The sequence below is a fragment of the Bombyx mori genome, chromosome 26 (genome assembly GCF_030269925.1).
Source record: "Bombyx mori chromosome 26, ASM3026992v2".
In the NCBI taxonomy this organism is placed as follows: Eukaryota; Metazoa; Arthropoda; class Insecta; order Lepidoptera; family Bombycidae; genus Bombyx; species Bombyx mori.
The window spans coordinates 520,204-537,173 of NC_085132.1; the positions used below are offsets into that span (position 1 = coordinate 520,204).

The following is a 16,970-nucleotide window of genomic DNA, read 5'->3' on the forward strand; positions in this document are numbered from 1 at the left end:
ATTAACAATCTTGTTTGACAACAAGTGACATTAGTCATCCGATAATAATTAGGTATGGTAACCTAATCAGTACCAATTTATCTAAACTTTATTAGAAAGAGTTTAAGCATTATCTTTATAATTCTATAACGCCGTTTCGATAGATTAATATCGCATTTTCATAATGAAGTCCCAGAAAGTCCGAGAATTATGAGAAACGAGAAAGTATTGAAGTGGAGGTCAAAAGTCAATGTTTGTTAAAACAATCATAGTGTTTATCAGTTAAAATGGACAATATTGGTGAAAATAAAACAGAAAACGTGAGCCAGAAAAAGGAACTACCACTTAATTTGCAAAAAATATGTTTAGTGTGCGGTGATAAAGCGTTAGGCTACAATTTTAATGCCATTTCGTGTGAGAGTTGCAAAGCGTTTTTCCGTCGAAATGCATTGGCTAGTAAAGAATTCAAATGTCCGTTTACGAACAATTGTGTTATAACCGTGGTCACAAGAAGATTCTGCCAGAAGTGTCGTTTAGAGAAATGTTTTGCCGTCGGTATGGTGAAAGAGTTTATAATGTCGGAGGAGGACAAAGCAGAAAAAAGGCGAAAAATAGAAGAGAACCGAGCCAGAAAAAGAAAGAGCGATTGTGATGAAGCTGTTTCTAGTTCAAAGAGTATGAAAAAAGATGATGAGAACTTGACAAGTAATTATCCACCAGAATCAATACAATATGATGTCTTAAACAGCACTACATGCAGTCCAAGCAGCACAGTCCAATCTCCACTCAACAATGACATGGAATCATCAATACAATCCCCTCCCATGTACAATTATGCTCCAATACCACCAGTTCAACCTGAATACAATATGAAGGTCTTCCCTATTGATGAGAAGCAGATAATGGATCAAGCATTGTACGAACAAAGGATGATGGATTCATACAAAATGTATGATAATGTTGAGAGTAACACATATATGGAGCCCCCCAAACAAAATAGTATAAGGTATTTTAATTCAACTTAAAATCTCATTTGTAATGCAGTATTCCTCTGCGCCTGGCATTGCTGACATCCATGAGTAATAGTAACCCCTTACCGTCAGATGGGGTGTATGTTCATCTGCCTGCAAAAGCAATAAAAAACATAAAATTCCATTAATGAAAAGTTAACCAAAAAATAACTAAGTACCAAAGTATAATAATAAAGTTAACCAAAAAGTAATTACTAACTAGAAAGACTAATTTTGTTAAATTTTGTCGTGTTGTATGATTCACTTTTTCCAAAAGAAGTGACTAGATAAGCAGATAATATATTGATTTTGAAATTTATTGACTAAAAATTTTTCGCCTCACAAAAAATGTAATCTTGAGGAATTTTATTTCTTTGAAAACTCCAATCTCTGATAACACCACAATATTATTTTGTGAAATTGCTACATATTGTCATGCCCCTGCGAGGTAGCTTGTCATGATGACTTGAAACTTTGAAAAACCATTTATGATGCACAATGCTGCCCCTCATGAGAGGATGCATGTTCAAAGCCAACATTACCAAGGATAGTCACAAGCAGATAGACGTATTTAATCTGTCAGTAAAATTAATTAAAAATGGATCTATGAAAGTTTTAAATTAATAAGGTGTATTAAGATAGCAGCTAAGGATCAATGGCACCATCATATATCTTGTTACGTTTTGTGAGTATTGCTGTCACCAGGTAGACCTACTCAAATGTCCATCTACATCAAAAAAGCATTGTGACAGTTATAATACTCATCCTACCCACGTTTATGTGGAGACAATGTGTTTTAATCCTTGGGAATTGCAATTTTTCCAATCATTTCATCATTTAACTTGCAAACAAATTGAAAAACAAAATTTGAGATAAATTATATATGATCACATTGTGACCTGCAAGGCTTAAGCCACTGTCTGTAACTTAATGTTTCTGTGAATCAGTCTCGTTTTTCTATTTGAAGTGTAACTCCAAAGCTATGGAGCCTGTGACTTCATTAAGTTTAAGGTTGCAGCATCATTATGCTGAGTAATTTACACAAACAAGTTGCCAAGTGAACCTAATCTTCCCTTCAATAAGACAATTCTCTTCAATAACCATCGCCATGTTCATACCACCACCAATATGGATTGTCTATTTGATCAGCTGAAGTCGGCAATAAAATAACAAATCGACATACAATTACGATTCACACTTATCTTATCATGAAAACCCTCAAATTCTGATAACCAATTCCACTTCAAAAACGACCTAGTTTTTGCATTTCTATACCTCTCTGTGAAAAAGTTACAACAAACAAAACACTAGACAAGCCCACTCTCCTCAGTGGTATTGTGTTACAGGAGTCCAATATAGCATAGAGAGTACTTACAACTTTATTGACTCCACCCTCTCTGAGGCATGTTGTAGGCTCAGCTGCACTCAATTGCTTTGCAACAGATATAAATAAGCACATATTTTTATAAATTACTTTTAATAAGCTTAGATTCCCATACGGCATGTGATCTCCTAATGTGCCCACATGAGTTTCATCTAATAGACTTTAATTGTCTCAAGTAGGCAATTTTCTTGCATTGTCTATAACACTATAGCTCTATTAAGAACCCCTTTTTTTTCGGGCCAGTGGCCGAACCTCCTACCAGGTCCCCGCGCCTAAGGGGCGCGCGGGGTATGTGGGACTTGACGATCTGCAGATTTTCGGAGCAGACCGCGGGCCCAAGGACGTTTTAGGGCCCTACCACACTAAACGACTGCACTCTTACACCCGACGTCCGATCTCCGCCCGAGGTCAGAACTCGGTCAGAGTAAAGAGGTTCCCGCGATCAACACTACAACCAGACTCGCGGCGCCACGCCTAGGACGCCCGACCGACGGATCGTCGAAGCGATAGTCGACAACCAACGACGTCGGTCTCCGCGGTACGGCGGCCCTACCAGGCCGCTCGGGCGATGCCGCTGGTGTTCCGGGATACCCCGCTGAGCCAGAACCAGCCTGTCGGGTCGGAACGCGATACACCGCCGACCGGGTTGCTCTTCCACAGTACGTTCGGCGACGACAGCGACGACGACAACGCGGTCCGCATCGCAGGCCGCAGCCGCCGACGCGTCATCCCATTTTCCTGGTGCCAGTGCGCTAGAGTGACGGTAGCGTGCGGCGCAGCCTCAACCCCCCTATGGTCGCCCCGTGACCATCACCGGAAGGAGACTGGCTCGTCACAGGGGCCGGAGCTGGACGGGCGCCGCCCTCCGTTCCCCGGCTCGGCGGCGGTGGCACGGCGCCGAGAGGAAAGAAGAGCTCTCCCTCTCCCATTTCGCCGCCGCCTTCCGCGAGATAATGGACTCGCAGAAGTCGAGCATCGCCTACCAGGACTCTGATCCTGTTTTTGCAACGAGGACGCAGCACTGCTCCGCAAAAGCGGGGCAGTATGGGAGCGTGTGATCCGCCGTGTCCTCGTTGTAGCCACGGCAGTGGTGGCACTTAGGTGTCGGGTCCGGGCGACGAGGTGCAGGTAGCGACCGAAACAGCCGTGCCCCGTGAGCATCTGCGTCGCTTGGAAGGTGAGACGTCCTCGGTCGCGATTCACCCAGTCCGAGTGGACCGGGCGGATCGCGTCGACGACCCGTCGCCCGTACGCGGGGTCCTCCAAGTGGCGAGACCACGCGTCGAGCACGGCACACGCCGAGATTAAAGCTTCTGCGCTCGAACTTCCGCCGCACTGGGAAGCGCAGCTCCCCCCTGAGGCGCTTCCAGGTCCCAGGGAGGCATTCCGGCGAGCACGCACGCCGCCTCGAACGAGATGGAGAATCTAGTACAATCCTACCTAATAAAAACTATTTAACCACAGTACCATCCGGCTTTGGAATAAGCTCCGTCCACGGTGTGTCCTGAGCGCTATGAGATGTCCTTCTTCAAACGAGGCTTGTGGAGTATACTTAACGGTAGGCAACCGTTGGGCTCTGCCCCTGCCATTGCTGAAGTCCATGGGCGACGGTAACCACTCACCATCGGGTGGGACGTACGCTCATCTGCCTAATATGGCAATATTTAAAATTTAAAAAAGTAGAAGTTCAGATGAAATAGATGGAAATTTCTCAAAATAACTTAATCCATTCCAGACAAATCTTAACGAATGGAGACACAGCAACCGCATTTAAAGAGACGAAACAACAACATGTCTGTGAAGAGATACCTTCCACCAGTACCGACCCTGATGTGAACAAAGCAAGGGATATCCTTCAAGATGTTGAAAGGTAATATTATGCCTTTAAGTAAATAAACTAATGTTAAAAAAAACTAAATTTATTTATTTATTTAAGGATTACCGACAAGGTTTACAGTAAGACATAAAATAACATTGACATGTATAGAGCAATTGATAACTGCAACTCTAATAAGAGGCAATCACAGCATGCATTTCATTAATATATCAATAGAGATTTAACAATACTATTAATAATAATAATAAATTAAAAACAAAAGAAAGACAACAAGGACAGTAATACCCGAGTACTCAGACCAAGGCTGAGGCTGAGGTTCAACAACAACTTTTTATAATTTTGTTCTTGAATATTGGAAGGGAATCACCAAATATGTCAAGGTTTTCAACTTTTCTGACTAGATTATTATAAAGATTATATAGATTATTATAATTATATTAGCCACTACTCATTATGCCTTCTTATAAAAGTTTTATAAGATATATTATGTATATCTGCAGACATCGATGACGTGAATTCTTATTTGTTAGATAAACTATGAAGTAAATAATAAAAAAAATGTAATTTATCAATCTTTGAGATAAAAATAATAACAATCAGTAATTCAAATCTTTTGTTACTGATAAAGCAAATGTGTTTCTATGTTAAAATCATGTGGATAATATAAATGTGAATTATTCCGTCAAGGATTTTGTACTTTAAACGTAATGGTTTTGCTTTGATAACGAAAACAATAATAATACAATATTCAACAACAATACTCCTCTTGACTGTTTTTTTTTTATTGCCTATATCGGTATACGAGCTCACAGCCCACCTGGGGTTATGCTATGGCCTAATTACCTGCGTATTATTTTTATTTTCAAGTCCAATTATTTTAAGATTAATGTTTTTTTGGTCACAGTAGATTGAAATGTTCTTTAAAAATTGGTTAAAATCCCAAAAAGGTTTTTGTCATTGCAAAAATAACGTTGTCAGCTTGCCTCTCTAGTAAGGCAAGAGGATTGAGGTTTTTAACTGAAAGTTTTCTTTTTTTGATTAGTCGGAGGACGAGCTCAGAGCCCACCTGGTATTGAGTGGTTACTGGAGCCCATAGACATCTACAACGCAAATGCGCCACCCACAAGTTCTAAGGTTTCAGTATAGTTACAACGGCTACCCCACCCTTCAAACCGAAACGCGTTACTGCTTCACGGCAGAAATAGGCAGGGTGGTGGACGAACTCATAAGAGGTCCTACCACCAGTGATTACGCAAATTATAATTTTGCGGGTTTGATTTTTATTACACGATGTTATTTCTTCACCGTGGAAGTCAATCGTGAACATTTGTTAAGTACGCATTTCATCAGAAAAATTGGTACCCGCCTGCGGGATTCGAACACCGGTGCATCGCTACACACGAATGCACCGGACGTCTTATCCTTTAGGCCACGACGACTTCACTGTGTTATGTACAAATATTTTATTAAGATAATTTTCAACAGGATAGAACCAAACTCAATGGAGTCGATATTGTGTGAAGCAATCAAATTAGAATTCGAATCGTACGCTTCAGTGAACTCGTGTAGCGGCTCGTCCCGGGAACTCAATGAGGTACACCCCATTGCATCAGCCCTACAACTGACAATCGAATCTGAACCTAATGGCGCTTACAATGGAATACAATTTCACGCTCGACGTTTCATTCTCTTAGGGTCTTTCGCCTAGACATCTAATACATTTGGTAATAACGAATACAGGACCTTATGGCTTTAATGTGAAGAGATATTTAATTTTATGGGACATTCGATTGTAGCTAAGTCGTCATCGTCGACCCCGATGGAAAAGGAAGACCTTTTGTAGCTGGTTAACCACGTCCAGTGGTATGGGTTGTAGTGACCCTGAGCTTGTGTCCTCCCTCTACTGAACCCTGTCTATCTCTTTTAAAACAAAACAGCGACGACCGCTCATTTTTTTAAATATGAGTTTTTTTTTATTAATCGACCGTTGACCTTGTAACGTGATTCACGCGCAGCCGAGTGGTGTCACGGCACACCTGCGACACTAGATAACTGTCACAGGACGTAACTACGCGTCGATAAACCGACGACAATCCATTCGCCTCTTGGCACTCCGTAATCGTCAGATTTGATTAAAAAACCATGTCGAGAAATAGACTAACTGATGCAGAAAAATAATTTTTAGTGAAAATTATTTTTAATTACCAATATTTTTAATTAAATATGTTTGGCCCTTATTGATCTTTAAATTACCTAATCATTTGCCTCATTAAAGTATATAGTACTCTCTTCCTACCTGTCTTATTACACATACCATGTGGACGACTTAAAAGTCAATTTTGTCACTTTTTAACTCAAAGCATGAGAGTAATCATGACTTGAGCACTTAAGAGTTTATAGTCTCCTTAAATAAATATGTAAATGAATAGATATTAATGTATATATTAATACGTGAAGCAAAAACTTTGTACCCTTTTTTACGAAAATTACGCGGACGGAGGAGTATGAAATTTTCCACACTTATAGAGAATATAAAATATAGAGAGTACAGAATGCTAATGCTTTTTTAAATTTTGCATAAAAAATACATTAAATTAATAAAAAAACATTACACACATCTGTGTGTATCAAGTACGTGGTGTATTTGATACACACATGCGTAGGTATATACTTTTTTGGTTATTGTTAAAGTCTGTAGTCAAATTGAGAATAGATTGATATTGTTTGTCTATAGTGTAGCCTTGGCGAAATCTGTGATTATAGAAGTATAGTCTTTGACAATAGAACCATAATAATGCTCAAACTTATACTTCAATTATTATATAATACTAGCTGTACTCGTCCGCTTTGCTGGGCATTTAAAATTAATATTATTATTTCTCACCCCCACAAAGGTTCTCATCATTAATGCCCCCGCAACTAGTGTAGGGAGTTCAACACTCATATAAATATTAGCCTATCCATTAAGTACATGCATTTTTTACATGGATACCAAGTTTCAAGTCAATCGGAGGCATGGTTCAGTAGTTATAACGGAACATCCGTAAAAACCACTGTAGATTTATATATTAGTATAGATAAAATCAATGATGGTCGTATTTAGACCACTGGGCGACCACTGGTTCTTATACCCTGGGACCCCTATATACCCGGGTCGGGTCGTGACGCGGGCTGTGTTGCAGGTAGAGCGCGCCAAGCTCAACGAACTGATCGTTGCCAACAAGGCCCTCAACGCGCCCATAGACGACGACATCTCGCAGCTCGTGGACTCCGCCAGCGCAGTGAGTACACGCCTACCGTCAAGCGACCTACGAGCTAGTACACGCGACAGTCGACAGATTTTCTGAACTATTTCATTAACCCACAGACATACCCCACTGACTTTCTCGCCGGATCTTCTCAGTGGGTCGCGTTTCCGATCCGGTGGTAGATTCTGCGAAGCACGGCTCTTGCTAGGGCCAGTGTTAGCAACATTCCCGGTTTGAGCCCCGTGAGCTCCAGGAGATGCTGAAATATCCTCTCAAGGCTATCAGGAAAGGGTGGGAAAAAAAAACAATTCCACATAAAAATGTTTAAAAAAAATAATGAAATATTATTAATTGTACTATCAAGGTGCGTCGCGGGCTCGCACGGGTCGGTACCGCCCTCTTGCTTGTTTCTACCGCAAGACCAGGAGAAACAAGCACGTGCTATGTCCCAAGGCTTTGGACATTCACGCTGAGTTCTGTATACTGTGGTTACCGCTTATTGCGTGAATTATCGTGAACGTGGTAGCAGTAGCAAAAGGGAATCTAATGATTCTGAAAAAGGGTTGCCTTTGAATTAAAATTAGGCTGAAATAAAAGATGTGTGCAATTCACGCGTGGTAGAAGTGAAACCTTCCAAAATTAAAATACAATTATCCTAAACGTCTTAAGTATATGTAAAATTTTGTCATTAGTAAATAATTGTAAGGTAGCGTCCTCTGTGAATTGATATTTTAGTTTCACGTATAATCCTAAATTAAAATTCACTACAAGAGCTTTCATACACACGTTAATATTAAAAAATCTCACAGATGGCGCTGTATTAAATAGTATGTATATTTCTGTCTCATTCTTTGCTGGCTTCATCCTACACATTTTTGTATTTGTATCTCTTACCTGTCGTTTTTTCCGTTGCATCCGGTTTGAAATCACAACGATTCTAAAGAAGTTTTCACTTCAAAACACATCCAGTGTGCTTAGTGAGAGTCTTTAGCGTTCTCGAACAGCGCCCCTAGCGGCAAACGTTCCAACTCCATACAAATTCGAGTTAACTTCTACGCTATCGAGAACGTTAAAAAAGTCCCACTCAGCACAGTGACCATTAAATGGCAAGCATATTCCCGGTGTTCGACCTGCGCGTGTGTGTGTGCAGGAGCCGGGCGGCAAGCACGACCCGCGCCTCATCCGGCTCGTCAACCTCACGGCGGTGGCCATACGCCGCCTCATCAAGATCGCCAAGAAGATTAGCGCCTTCAAGAACATGTGCGAGGAGGACCAGGTAACGTGCAGGGAAGGGGCAACCCACTACCCTCACCAAGACCAAGGGTTCGGGATAGATAAAAATTCTACCGAAGTACAAATTAAAACTGTATTAACACTTGGAACACTTACACAACACTTTACAATTCGTAATTCGCTTCAGATGATCCTTTCGCTGTTTCTCTTCGAGTAGATCCGATTACTAACTCATTGACTGCGTGCCATCTCTGCAACGCTTTTATAGTCGATACGACATCCCTAGAATTATCGAGAATATTCCACAAAAGTCGAGTATTGTGTTTCCGCTATCCGACAATAGATGGCGGTGTACTTCTTCAGCGTTCTAGATGTCACTGGTTCTTCTGATATTCGTTTCAGCTAATCAGTGATAGATGGCGTTACTCATACCGGCGTAACAATATCAATTTGTCGTACTTAAAGCGTCTTCTATCTTAGTTTTTAAACTGTGTTTTAATACAATTTGACTATTTTTTTCAAATTTCGAATACTTCACAATTTCGGTCGCAACTGATTAACTAACTCATTTACTAGATGATTTAGAAAATATACTTAATTTATTGTAATTTTTATCTGTAACCGGCATTTGTTAGTGTCACTCTCGGTCAAGAGATGACTCTCGCCGCCACACGTCACTGCAACACTAACAATTAATGTAAGATTAATAACGAAGACCGCTGTAGCTTTTTTTACAAGCAAATTGGTGGACGAGTTCAGGGCCTACTTGATGTTAAATGGTCACCGGAGCCCGTAGACTTTTAACAAATGCCGCAATACCTTGAGATGTGCGTTCTAAGGTCTTAGCTTTAACAGTACCTACATAACAGTTTAATAATTGATTAAATCGACAAGAAAGACTGAACTCAATTATTACACTCATTACTGTGGCGGTAGCCATCATACAACGCAAGATATTTGACAGATGCCTGAAACTCGCTTACGATATTTTCAAGATAAGTTCGCATATATACAATAAGTCTACAAACAGGTGACCCCGGTTTGTAGATTTACGACAAAGGGAAGATCTTCCACCGAGCGGGTGATATTGCTCGGTAGACCGATGGTCCAAATGTTGTTGTCCGGAACTTGTATATATGCAAGCTTATCTTGAAAATGTCGTAAGCGAGATTCAGGCATCTGTCAAATATCTTGCGTTGTATGCTGGCTGCCCGCCACAATTACTGTTTCCTTTGTTAGTCGAGACTAGTCGAAAAAAGGTTCATTTTAAGAGTCTAGTCTTATTAGTCTTTTTTTTCGCAGGTGGCTCTACTCAAGGGAGGCTGCATAGAGATGATGGTGCTTCGGAGCACAATGACCTACGATGGCCAGAGGAATCAGTGGAAGGTGAGACGTGCAGAGAGGGGCTGCTATAGCGGCGGTGGGGGGGGGGTGAATGAATGTTCTCGAACAAACTATACCATCCTGTTGGTCTTTAGGAGACCATAGTTAAAAAATGTATATTTTATTGCTTTAATCGTATCTGATCCAAAAGACGGACTAAGGTAGAGCCGTCGTCGCCTGAAACATGTCTTTTTTATTGCTTAGATAGGTGGACTAGCTCACAGTCCACCTGGTGTTAAGTGGTTACTGGAGCCACACACATCCACAACGTAAATGCCGCCACCCACCTTGAGATAACCCCGCCCTTTAAATCCAAACGCATTACTGCTTCACGGCGGAAATAGGGCGGTTGTAACTACCCGTGCGGACTCATAATAGATCCTACCACCGGTAATTTATTACACGATGTTATTCCTTCACCGTGGAAGTCAATCGTGAACATTTGTCGAGTACGTATTTCATTAGAAAAATTGGTACCCGCCTGCGGGATTCGAACACCGGTGCATCGCTACACACGAATGCACCGGACGTCTTATCCTTTGGTGTTAGCCAATAGTGTCGGGTTGAGGCGGCGAGTGACGCGCAGGTCGGTGCCCGCAGATCCCGCACTGCCAGGAGCAGTTCGGCCGCATCGGCACGGACGTGCTGAAGCTGGCCAAGGGCGACATCTACCGCTCGCACGAGGCCTTCATCAGCACGTTCTGCGCGCGCTGGCGCACCGACGAGAGCGTCATCCTCATCCTCTCCGCCATCCTGCTGTTCGCGCCGCACCGACCGCGCCTCGTGCACCGCGACGTCGTCAAGCTGGAGCAGGTACACACTCCCACACACCAACACGTGGAGCCACAACTTTGTACCGCTTTTTACGAAACTTGCGCGGAGGAAGGAATATGACATTTCCCACACTTATAAAGAATATTAAGAAGGAATGCAAACTGCTAATTCTTTTTTTAAATTATACATAAAAATAGCTCTCAAACTTAGCAGGCTAAAGTGGTAATAGGCCGGTCACATCTGTCGAGCCAACGACGCCAGGTATGGCAGGAAAGTCCTCGAATGGAAGCCACGGATGGGTACCAGGGGCGTCCTCCACCCAGCTGGACCGACGCCTTAGTACGCACGGAGGGAAATCGTTGGATGCAGAAAGCGAAGAACTGCATTCTGTGGAAGGCATTGAGGAAGGCCTATGTCCAGCGGTGGACAGATAAAGGCGATGATGATGATGATAAAAAATAAAAATAAAAACATTATACACACTACCATATATTTGACGAACACACGCATACATACTTTTTTGTTTATTGTCAAACTTAAGTTATTGTTTAGTCTGTGGTCAAATTGAGAATATATTAATATTAAGACTTTTGGCGGAAACGCGAGGTGTGAAGTCGTGCGATTTGTTTTATTTTGTCTATTTAATGTTTCTTCAGATTTAAATGTATAATAACGGTAGTTTATTAACTGCTTAATATCTGTGAATGTGCACAAATGTAGGAAAATAAATAAAGCCGCTGGATGTAACTTCTCGGGATCCTCCAAAAAGTCCACTGAAAAAATCTCAGTAAATGATCACCATTTAACTGAGATTATATTTCATAATTTCATCCCAGTTCATTAATGTCACAAATTAATCATCTTCATTTCATTTCACTCCATATTATCATTTTTCATAAAAATAAGAATATAAGTTAAAATAAGACATGACCTAAAGGTCTTTGTTACCGGGTCACAAAATCCCTTTAAAAAAAAGATTAATATTACTTATTTATAGTGTGGATGTTGACAAAATCTGTGATTATAGAAATAAAGTTTTTGAAAATAGAACCATAAAAATATTCAAACTTATAATTTAAATGAATAATTATGGTCGAATTTGGACGACTGAGCGAGCACTAGTATTTACAAAATGTCTTCCCCAGAACTCGTACTACTATCTGCTGCGGCGCTACCTGGAGAGCGTGTACCCCGGCTGCGAGGCGAAGTCAACCTTCCTCAAGCTCATACAGAAAGTCCTCGAGCTTCGGAAGCTCGCCGAAGAGATAACCGACGTGTACCTCGACGTTAACCCTCTCGAACCGCTGCTGATGGAAATCTTCGATCTCAAGCATCACGGCGGGAGGGACTGACCTTGCTCCGTCGTGTGAGCTCCCCAGGTGCTCCACAGTTATCCGTATTTACTAAACACTAGCTGACCCGGCAGACTTCGTAGTGCCTCAATCGATAAATAAAAGACCTAAACTTTTGTGTAAAATAAACTTAAAACAAACAAAAGGAATCCGTCCGACGGGGGACACGTCAAAGGAAAAACAAAATTGTTATTCTGATTTAATTCAGAGAATTTACATATTTGTCTACATTTTAAATCTTCTCTAGACTTCCACAAATAATTCAAGACCAAAATTTGCCAAATCGGTTCAGCCGTTCTCGAGTTTTAGCGAGACTAACGAACAGCAATTCATTTATATATATAGATATGTGACACGTCCCATTCAAAATGACTAAAATACTCCCCCGGTGCGCGCTCAGGGAATTACGTGTGACGTCACTGAAATTTGCTGATTCCTGATGGAAAATGGAAGGAAATAAAATTATGACAAAGAACTAATTACACTAGTTAAGTGATTAATAAATATAAAAAATATCAGAGTATTGTACGTTTGTAACACAGCGCTCGGGCATCGTCATTGCCATGCCAATATCAATTCTAAATGTGCACCGCGTGGGTCACGGACTCAAGTACATCACTAGCTGTAGCCAATTGTATAAGTTAACCGGTTTTTTGTAAAATATGTATGTACTACCGGCGTCAGACTGTTTAGTTAGAACATTGAAACAGCGCCCCTAGCGGAAAACGTAGGGAAAGACATGAAACAATGAAAGCATTTATATATGACTAACGACCCGCCCTCGCATCGCTTCGGAAACATTAAATTTTATTATTGATAGCTGAGTCTCGCGATGTTACCCGCGGTTATTGTCGTACCGCGGGTGACGCCGCCAGGCGAAGCTAGTCTAAAAAAAGTAAGCCTAAGTTACTCCTTATATCACCAGCTACCTATCAGTGAAAGTCTCATCAAAATCGGTCCAGCCGTTCCAGAGATTAGCCGGAACAAACAGACAGACAGACAAAAATTGTAAAAAATGTTATTATGGTGTATGTACCGTATATATACTCATATGCATGTAGTAAAAAGCGGTTATTTCAATATTACAAACAGACACACCAATTTTATTTATATGTATAGATTTAGTATTAACTGTACATATTCCCGTGAGATTAATACTAATAGGTATTGAAATGTAATGGATTAGATTTCAAATAAAACGTTAGGGTTATGTCGTAAATGTACCCGCAGACTCGGCGGGGCCCTCACGGCGCGGCCCTCACGGCGCGGAGTAAATAAAAACAGCCTCACAGTATGAACTGTCTAAATTAGTGAGAAATCAATTGATTTTAAAAGAATTTAAGGAAATTAATTACGCGACCATATCTTTAATAATTTCGAAATTATCATGATAACGTAGGATTTAATATAAGAAATAGGTAGTAATAGAACGCGCGATAGTATAACTACATCCGTTTTCGAAACATTACCGCAAACAAAAACGGGTTTGCCATTGAACATCTAATGTGGAATGATGTTTGTGAACTTTGGATACTAGTGGATACTAGTAGATACTAGTAGATACTAGTAGATACTAGTAGATACTAGTAGATACTAGTAGATACCAGTAGAGACTAGTAGATACTAACCACCCATGCGATACGAAAGTGAAGCTACTACAAACGACAAGCTGTTATGCTGAGTTGACCCGCTCCCCGTGTACAAGTGTGGTGCTGTACATGACGTACAGCAACAGGTTCCGCTGGGTGTGGTCCCTGGGCCGCGTGTGCACGACACCACAACAACAAGCACAGGGAGCGGTCACTCTCCGCGTAACGCGAGATGGTTCCTCACTCTAGAGCCCTGACCGCCGGACGCTGGACTCGCAGACACCGCCACCAGCAGCAGTATAATTATAAGTACAACTTGTTTTTTTTTCGTATTGCTTAGATAGGTGGACGAGCTCACAGCCCACCTGGTGTTAAGTGGTTACTGGAACCCATAGACTTCTACAACGTAAATGCGCCACCCACCTTGAGATATAAGCTCTAAGGTCTCAGTATAGTTACAACGGCTGCCCCACCCTTCAAACCGAAAAGCATTACTGCTTCACGGCAGAAATAGGCAGGGCGGTAGTATATACCCATGCGGACTCACAAGAGGTCCTACACCAGTAATTACAGTAAGATTTTGTCTTAATACAGGTACGCTTTAGGAACAATATCGGTACAGTTTACTATGTCCCTCGTAGTGTTCGCATCCATAATTAATCCAGACGGTAACAGCGGTCGACTGGACAGGGTGAGCCCGCGTCTGGCCCGGGAGCCCCCCTTGTGATGGACCTCGTCCTGAGGTCGCCGCTCGTCACAAGATAAACAGAAGAGAAAGATATCAGAAACAACGTAGGGTGGTATCGACTACCCGACCTCTGGGTCAAGATCCTAAGCCACCTACATACAGTTGTACTGGTGTTTTACTGGTGGTAGGACCTCTTGTGAGTCCGCGCGGGTAGGTACCACCATCCTGCCTATTTCTGCCGTGAAGTAGTAATGCGTTTCGGTTTGAAGGGCGGGGCAGCCGTTGTAACTATACTTGAGACCTTAATATATCTCAAGGTGAGTGGCTCATTTACGTTGTAGATGTCTATGGGCTCCAGTAATCTAACAAATAAATAAAAAATGTATTTGCCGTGAGATGCTCTTTAACAGTAACCGTCAGTGGCCCGAGGGCAACAAGTCGGTGAGCGCGCGCACCGAGCTGCGGACGTCGACACCTCTCTGTATACAGTAGATTGGGGGAATCATGACGCTTTCCAATTCCAACACAAATTTTCAGCCGTTTTTCTTTGGGTAATACCCAATAAAATAGAGATTAAAACGGTTCCGGATGTTTAAATTGTCATATACGATGCATTATTATATATAGTTCATTGAAAAATATACACGAAGATTAAAAAAAAGTAGCTTGACCTGATCCACCTTGACTTTTGGAGTGAATCGGGTCACGTATGGGGGCAATAGTTTTTGGATAGGGGTGGCACTGTTTAGTTGTTAGGTAGGTACTTACCTTTAGGTAATTAACTTTTCAATATCTTTCAGTTCCAAAACTCTGATAACTAAATTAAACTATATATTCTTAAACACTAAATAAAAGTTATTTTCAATTCAACAAATTCAAATCTCACAAAAGCATTGTGACAACACAGATTTGTACCTATTCTACCCCTAGTCCCAATTCCCCCTAATCTAAGGTACATAAAGTACTTGTGTGAGTATTGTTGTACTCAGAGAAGCATCACTTCTATCCGATAAGTAGTTCGATAAGTATATTCCGACCTAAACTATTGTCTACGTTGTACATATTATGTAAGTTTAAATATTATTTGTAATTGTTGAAACGTAAAAGAAATATTTTTTTATTCAATAAATAAGTTATATATTTTGTAAAAGTGATATAAATAGGTGCAATAATGTATTAAAAATAAAGTGAAGATATAGTTTTGTTACTTTGAATAGTTTTATTTTGACAACAAACAAACAGCAGGCGCTAGTCGCCGCGCAGACCCAACGCCAGCTTCATTTCTATAGAATAATTAACATCTACTTTAAAATCTTCGCAATCTTCGAAAACTTCGTCGTCCACAACAGACCTCGCTTGTCCGTGAACTCGCGCAGCTGGCAGACCATTGCCTGGCGAATCCTGACGTGTCGCATCCTGGCGGGGAGAGACCTGACGGGCACAGTCCTGACGCGTCGGGTCCTGGAGGGAAGAGTCCTGACGTGACGCGTCCTGGTGGGGAGAGTCCTGACCCGGCGCGTCCTTGTGGGGAGAGTCCTGACGTGGCGCGTCCTGGTGGGGAGAGTCCTGACGCGGAGCGTCCTGGTGAGGAGAGTCCCTTGTGACTCGTGCGTCATTCAAAATCACGTTTCCTTGTGCATCTTCAAGTTGAAATTCTGGAACTTCAACCGTAGCACCAAAACCGTCAGCTAGATTCCTTCCACCGGCTTCGGCGACACCTCCCGCGCCGTTAGCATCAGACGCTCCGATATCTGTGAGGGTGTCTTCGAAGGACACGTCGGTGGCCACGAGCGTGTCGTCGGCGTCGGAGCCGGGCGGGCTGGCGGCCACGTAGAGCAGCTCCCCGCCGCGCCACCGCTGCTCCGCCGCCTCCATGTGCGCCTCTATCAAGAGTGACACTTCTGGCAGCTGATGGTCGAGAAAATAAACCTTAAACTCCATTGCACCCAACCTTACATCGAACCTTAAAATGAAGTCGTCGTGGCCTAAAGGATAAGACGTCCGGTGCATTCGTGTTGAGCGATGCACCGGTGTTCGAATCTCAAGCGGGTACCAATATTTTCTAATGAAATACGTACTTAACAAATTTTCACGATTGACTTCCACGGTGAAGGAATAACATCGTGTAACGAAAATCAAACCCGAAAATTTATAATTTGCGTAATTACTGGTGGTAGAACGTATTGTGATTCCACGCGGGTAGGTACCACCACCCTGCCTATTTCTGCCGTGAAGCAGTAATGCGTTTCGGTTTGAAGGGTGGGGCAGCCGTTGTAACTATACTTAAGACCTTAGAACTTATCTCAAGGTGGGTGGCGCATTTACGTTGTAGATGTCTATGGGCTCCAGTAACCATTTAACACCAGGTGGGCTATGAGTCCGCCCAACCATCCAAGCAAAAAAAAAAATTACGGCCAACGCACTAGCGGTGGACTGAGAGAGCGCTCCTAGAGAACGGATGACATGTATCTCTACCGATAGCGATACGTCAGA

At 42.1% G+C, this 16,970-nt stretch overlaps 2 protein-coding genes across 3 annotated transcripts in view; one reads left to right on the forward strand and one right to left on the reverse strand.

The window, feature by feature from the left end:
- Nucleotides 1-15,684, forward strand: LOC101745160 (nuclear hormone receptor HR96). Its single transcript, XM_004932950.5, has 8 exons — nt 1-985; nt 4,109-4,243; nt 5,696-5,804; nt 7,393-7,491; nt 8,609-8,734; nt 9,994-10,077; nt 10,675-10,887; nt 11,994-15,684. Exons 1-8 carry the CDS (start codon nt 267-269, stop codon nt 12,198-12,200), a joined length of 1,692 nt encoding a protein of 563 aa, XP_004933007.1. The 5' UTR covers nt 1-266; the 3' UTR covers nt 12,201-15,684.
- LOC101744532 (uncharacterized) overlaps nt 15,677-16,970 on the reverse strand; it is a 21,738-nt gene continuing 20,444 nt past the window's right edge. For both annotated transcript variants that reach the window (XM_038020705.2, XM_038020703.2), the window contains exon 17: nt 15,677-16,385. In XM_038020705.2, coding sequence (XP_037876633.1) covers nt 15,726-16,385 — 660 coding nt within the window. In that variant the 3' untranslated portion in view covers nt 15,677-15,725. The remainder of the gene's footprint in view (nt 16,386-16,970) is intronic.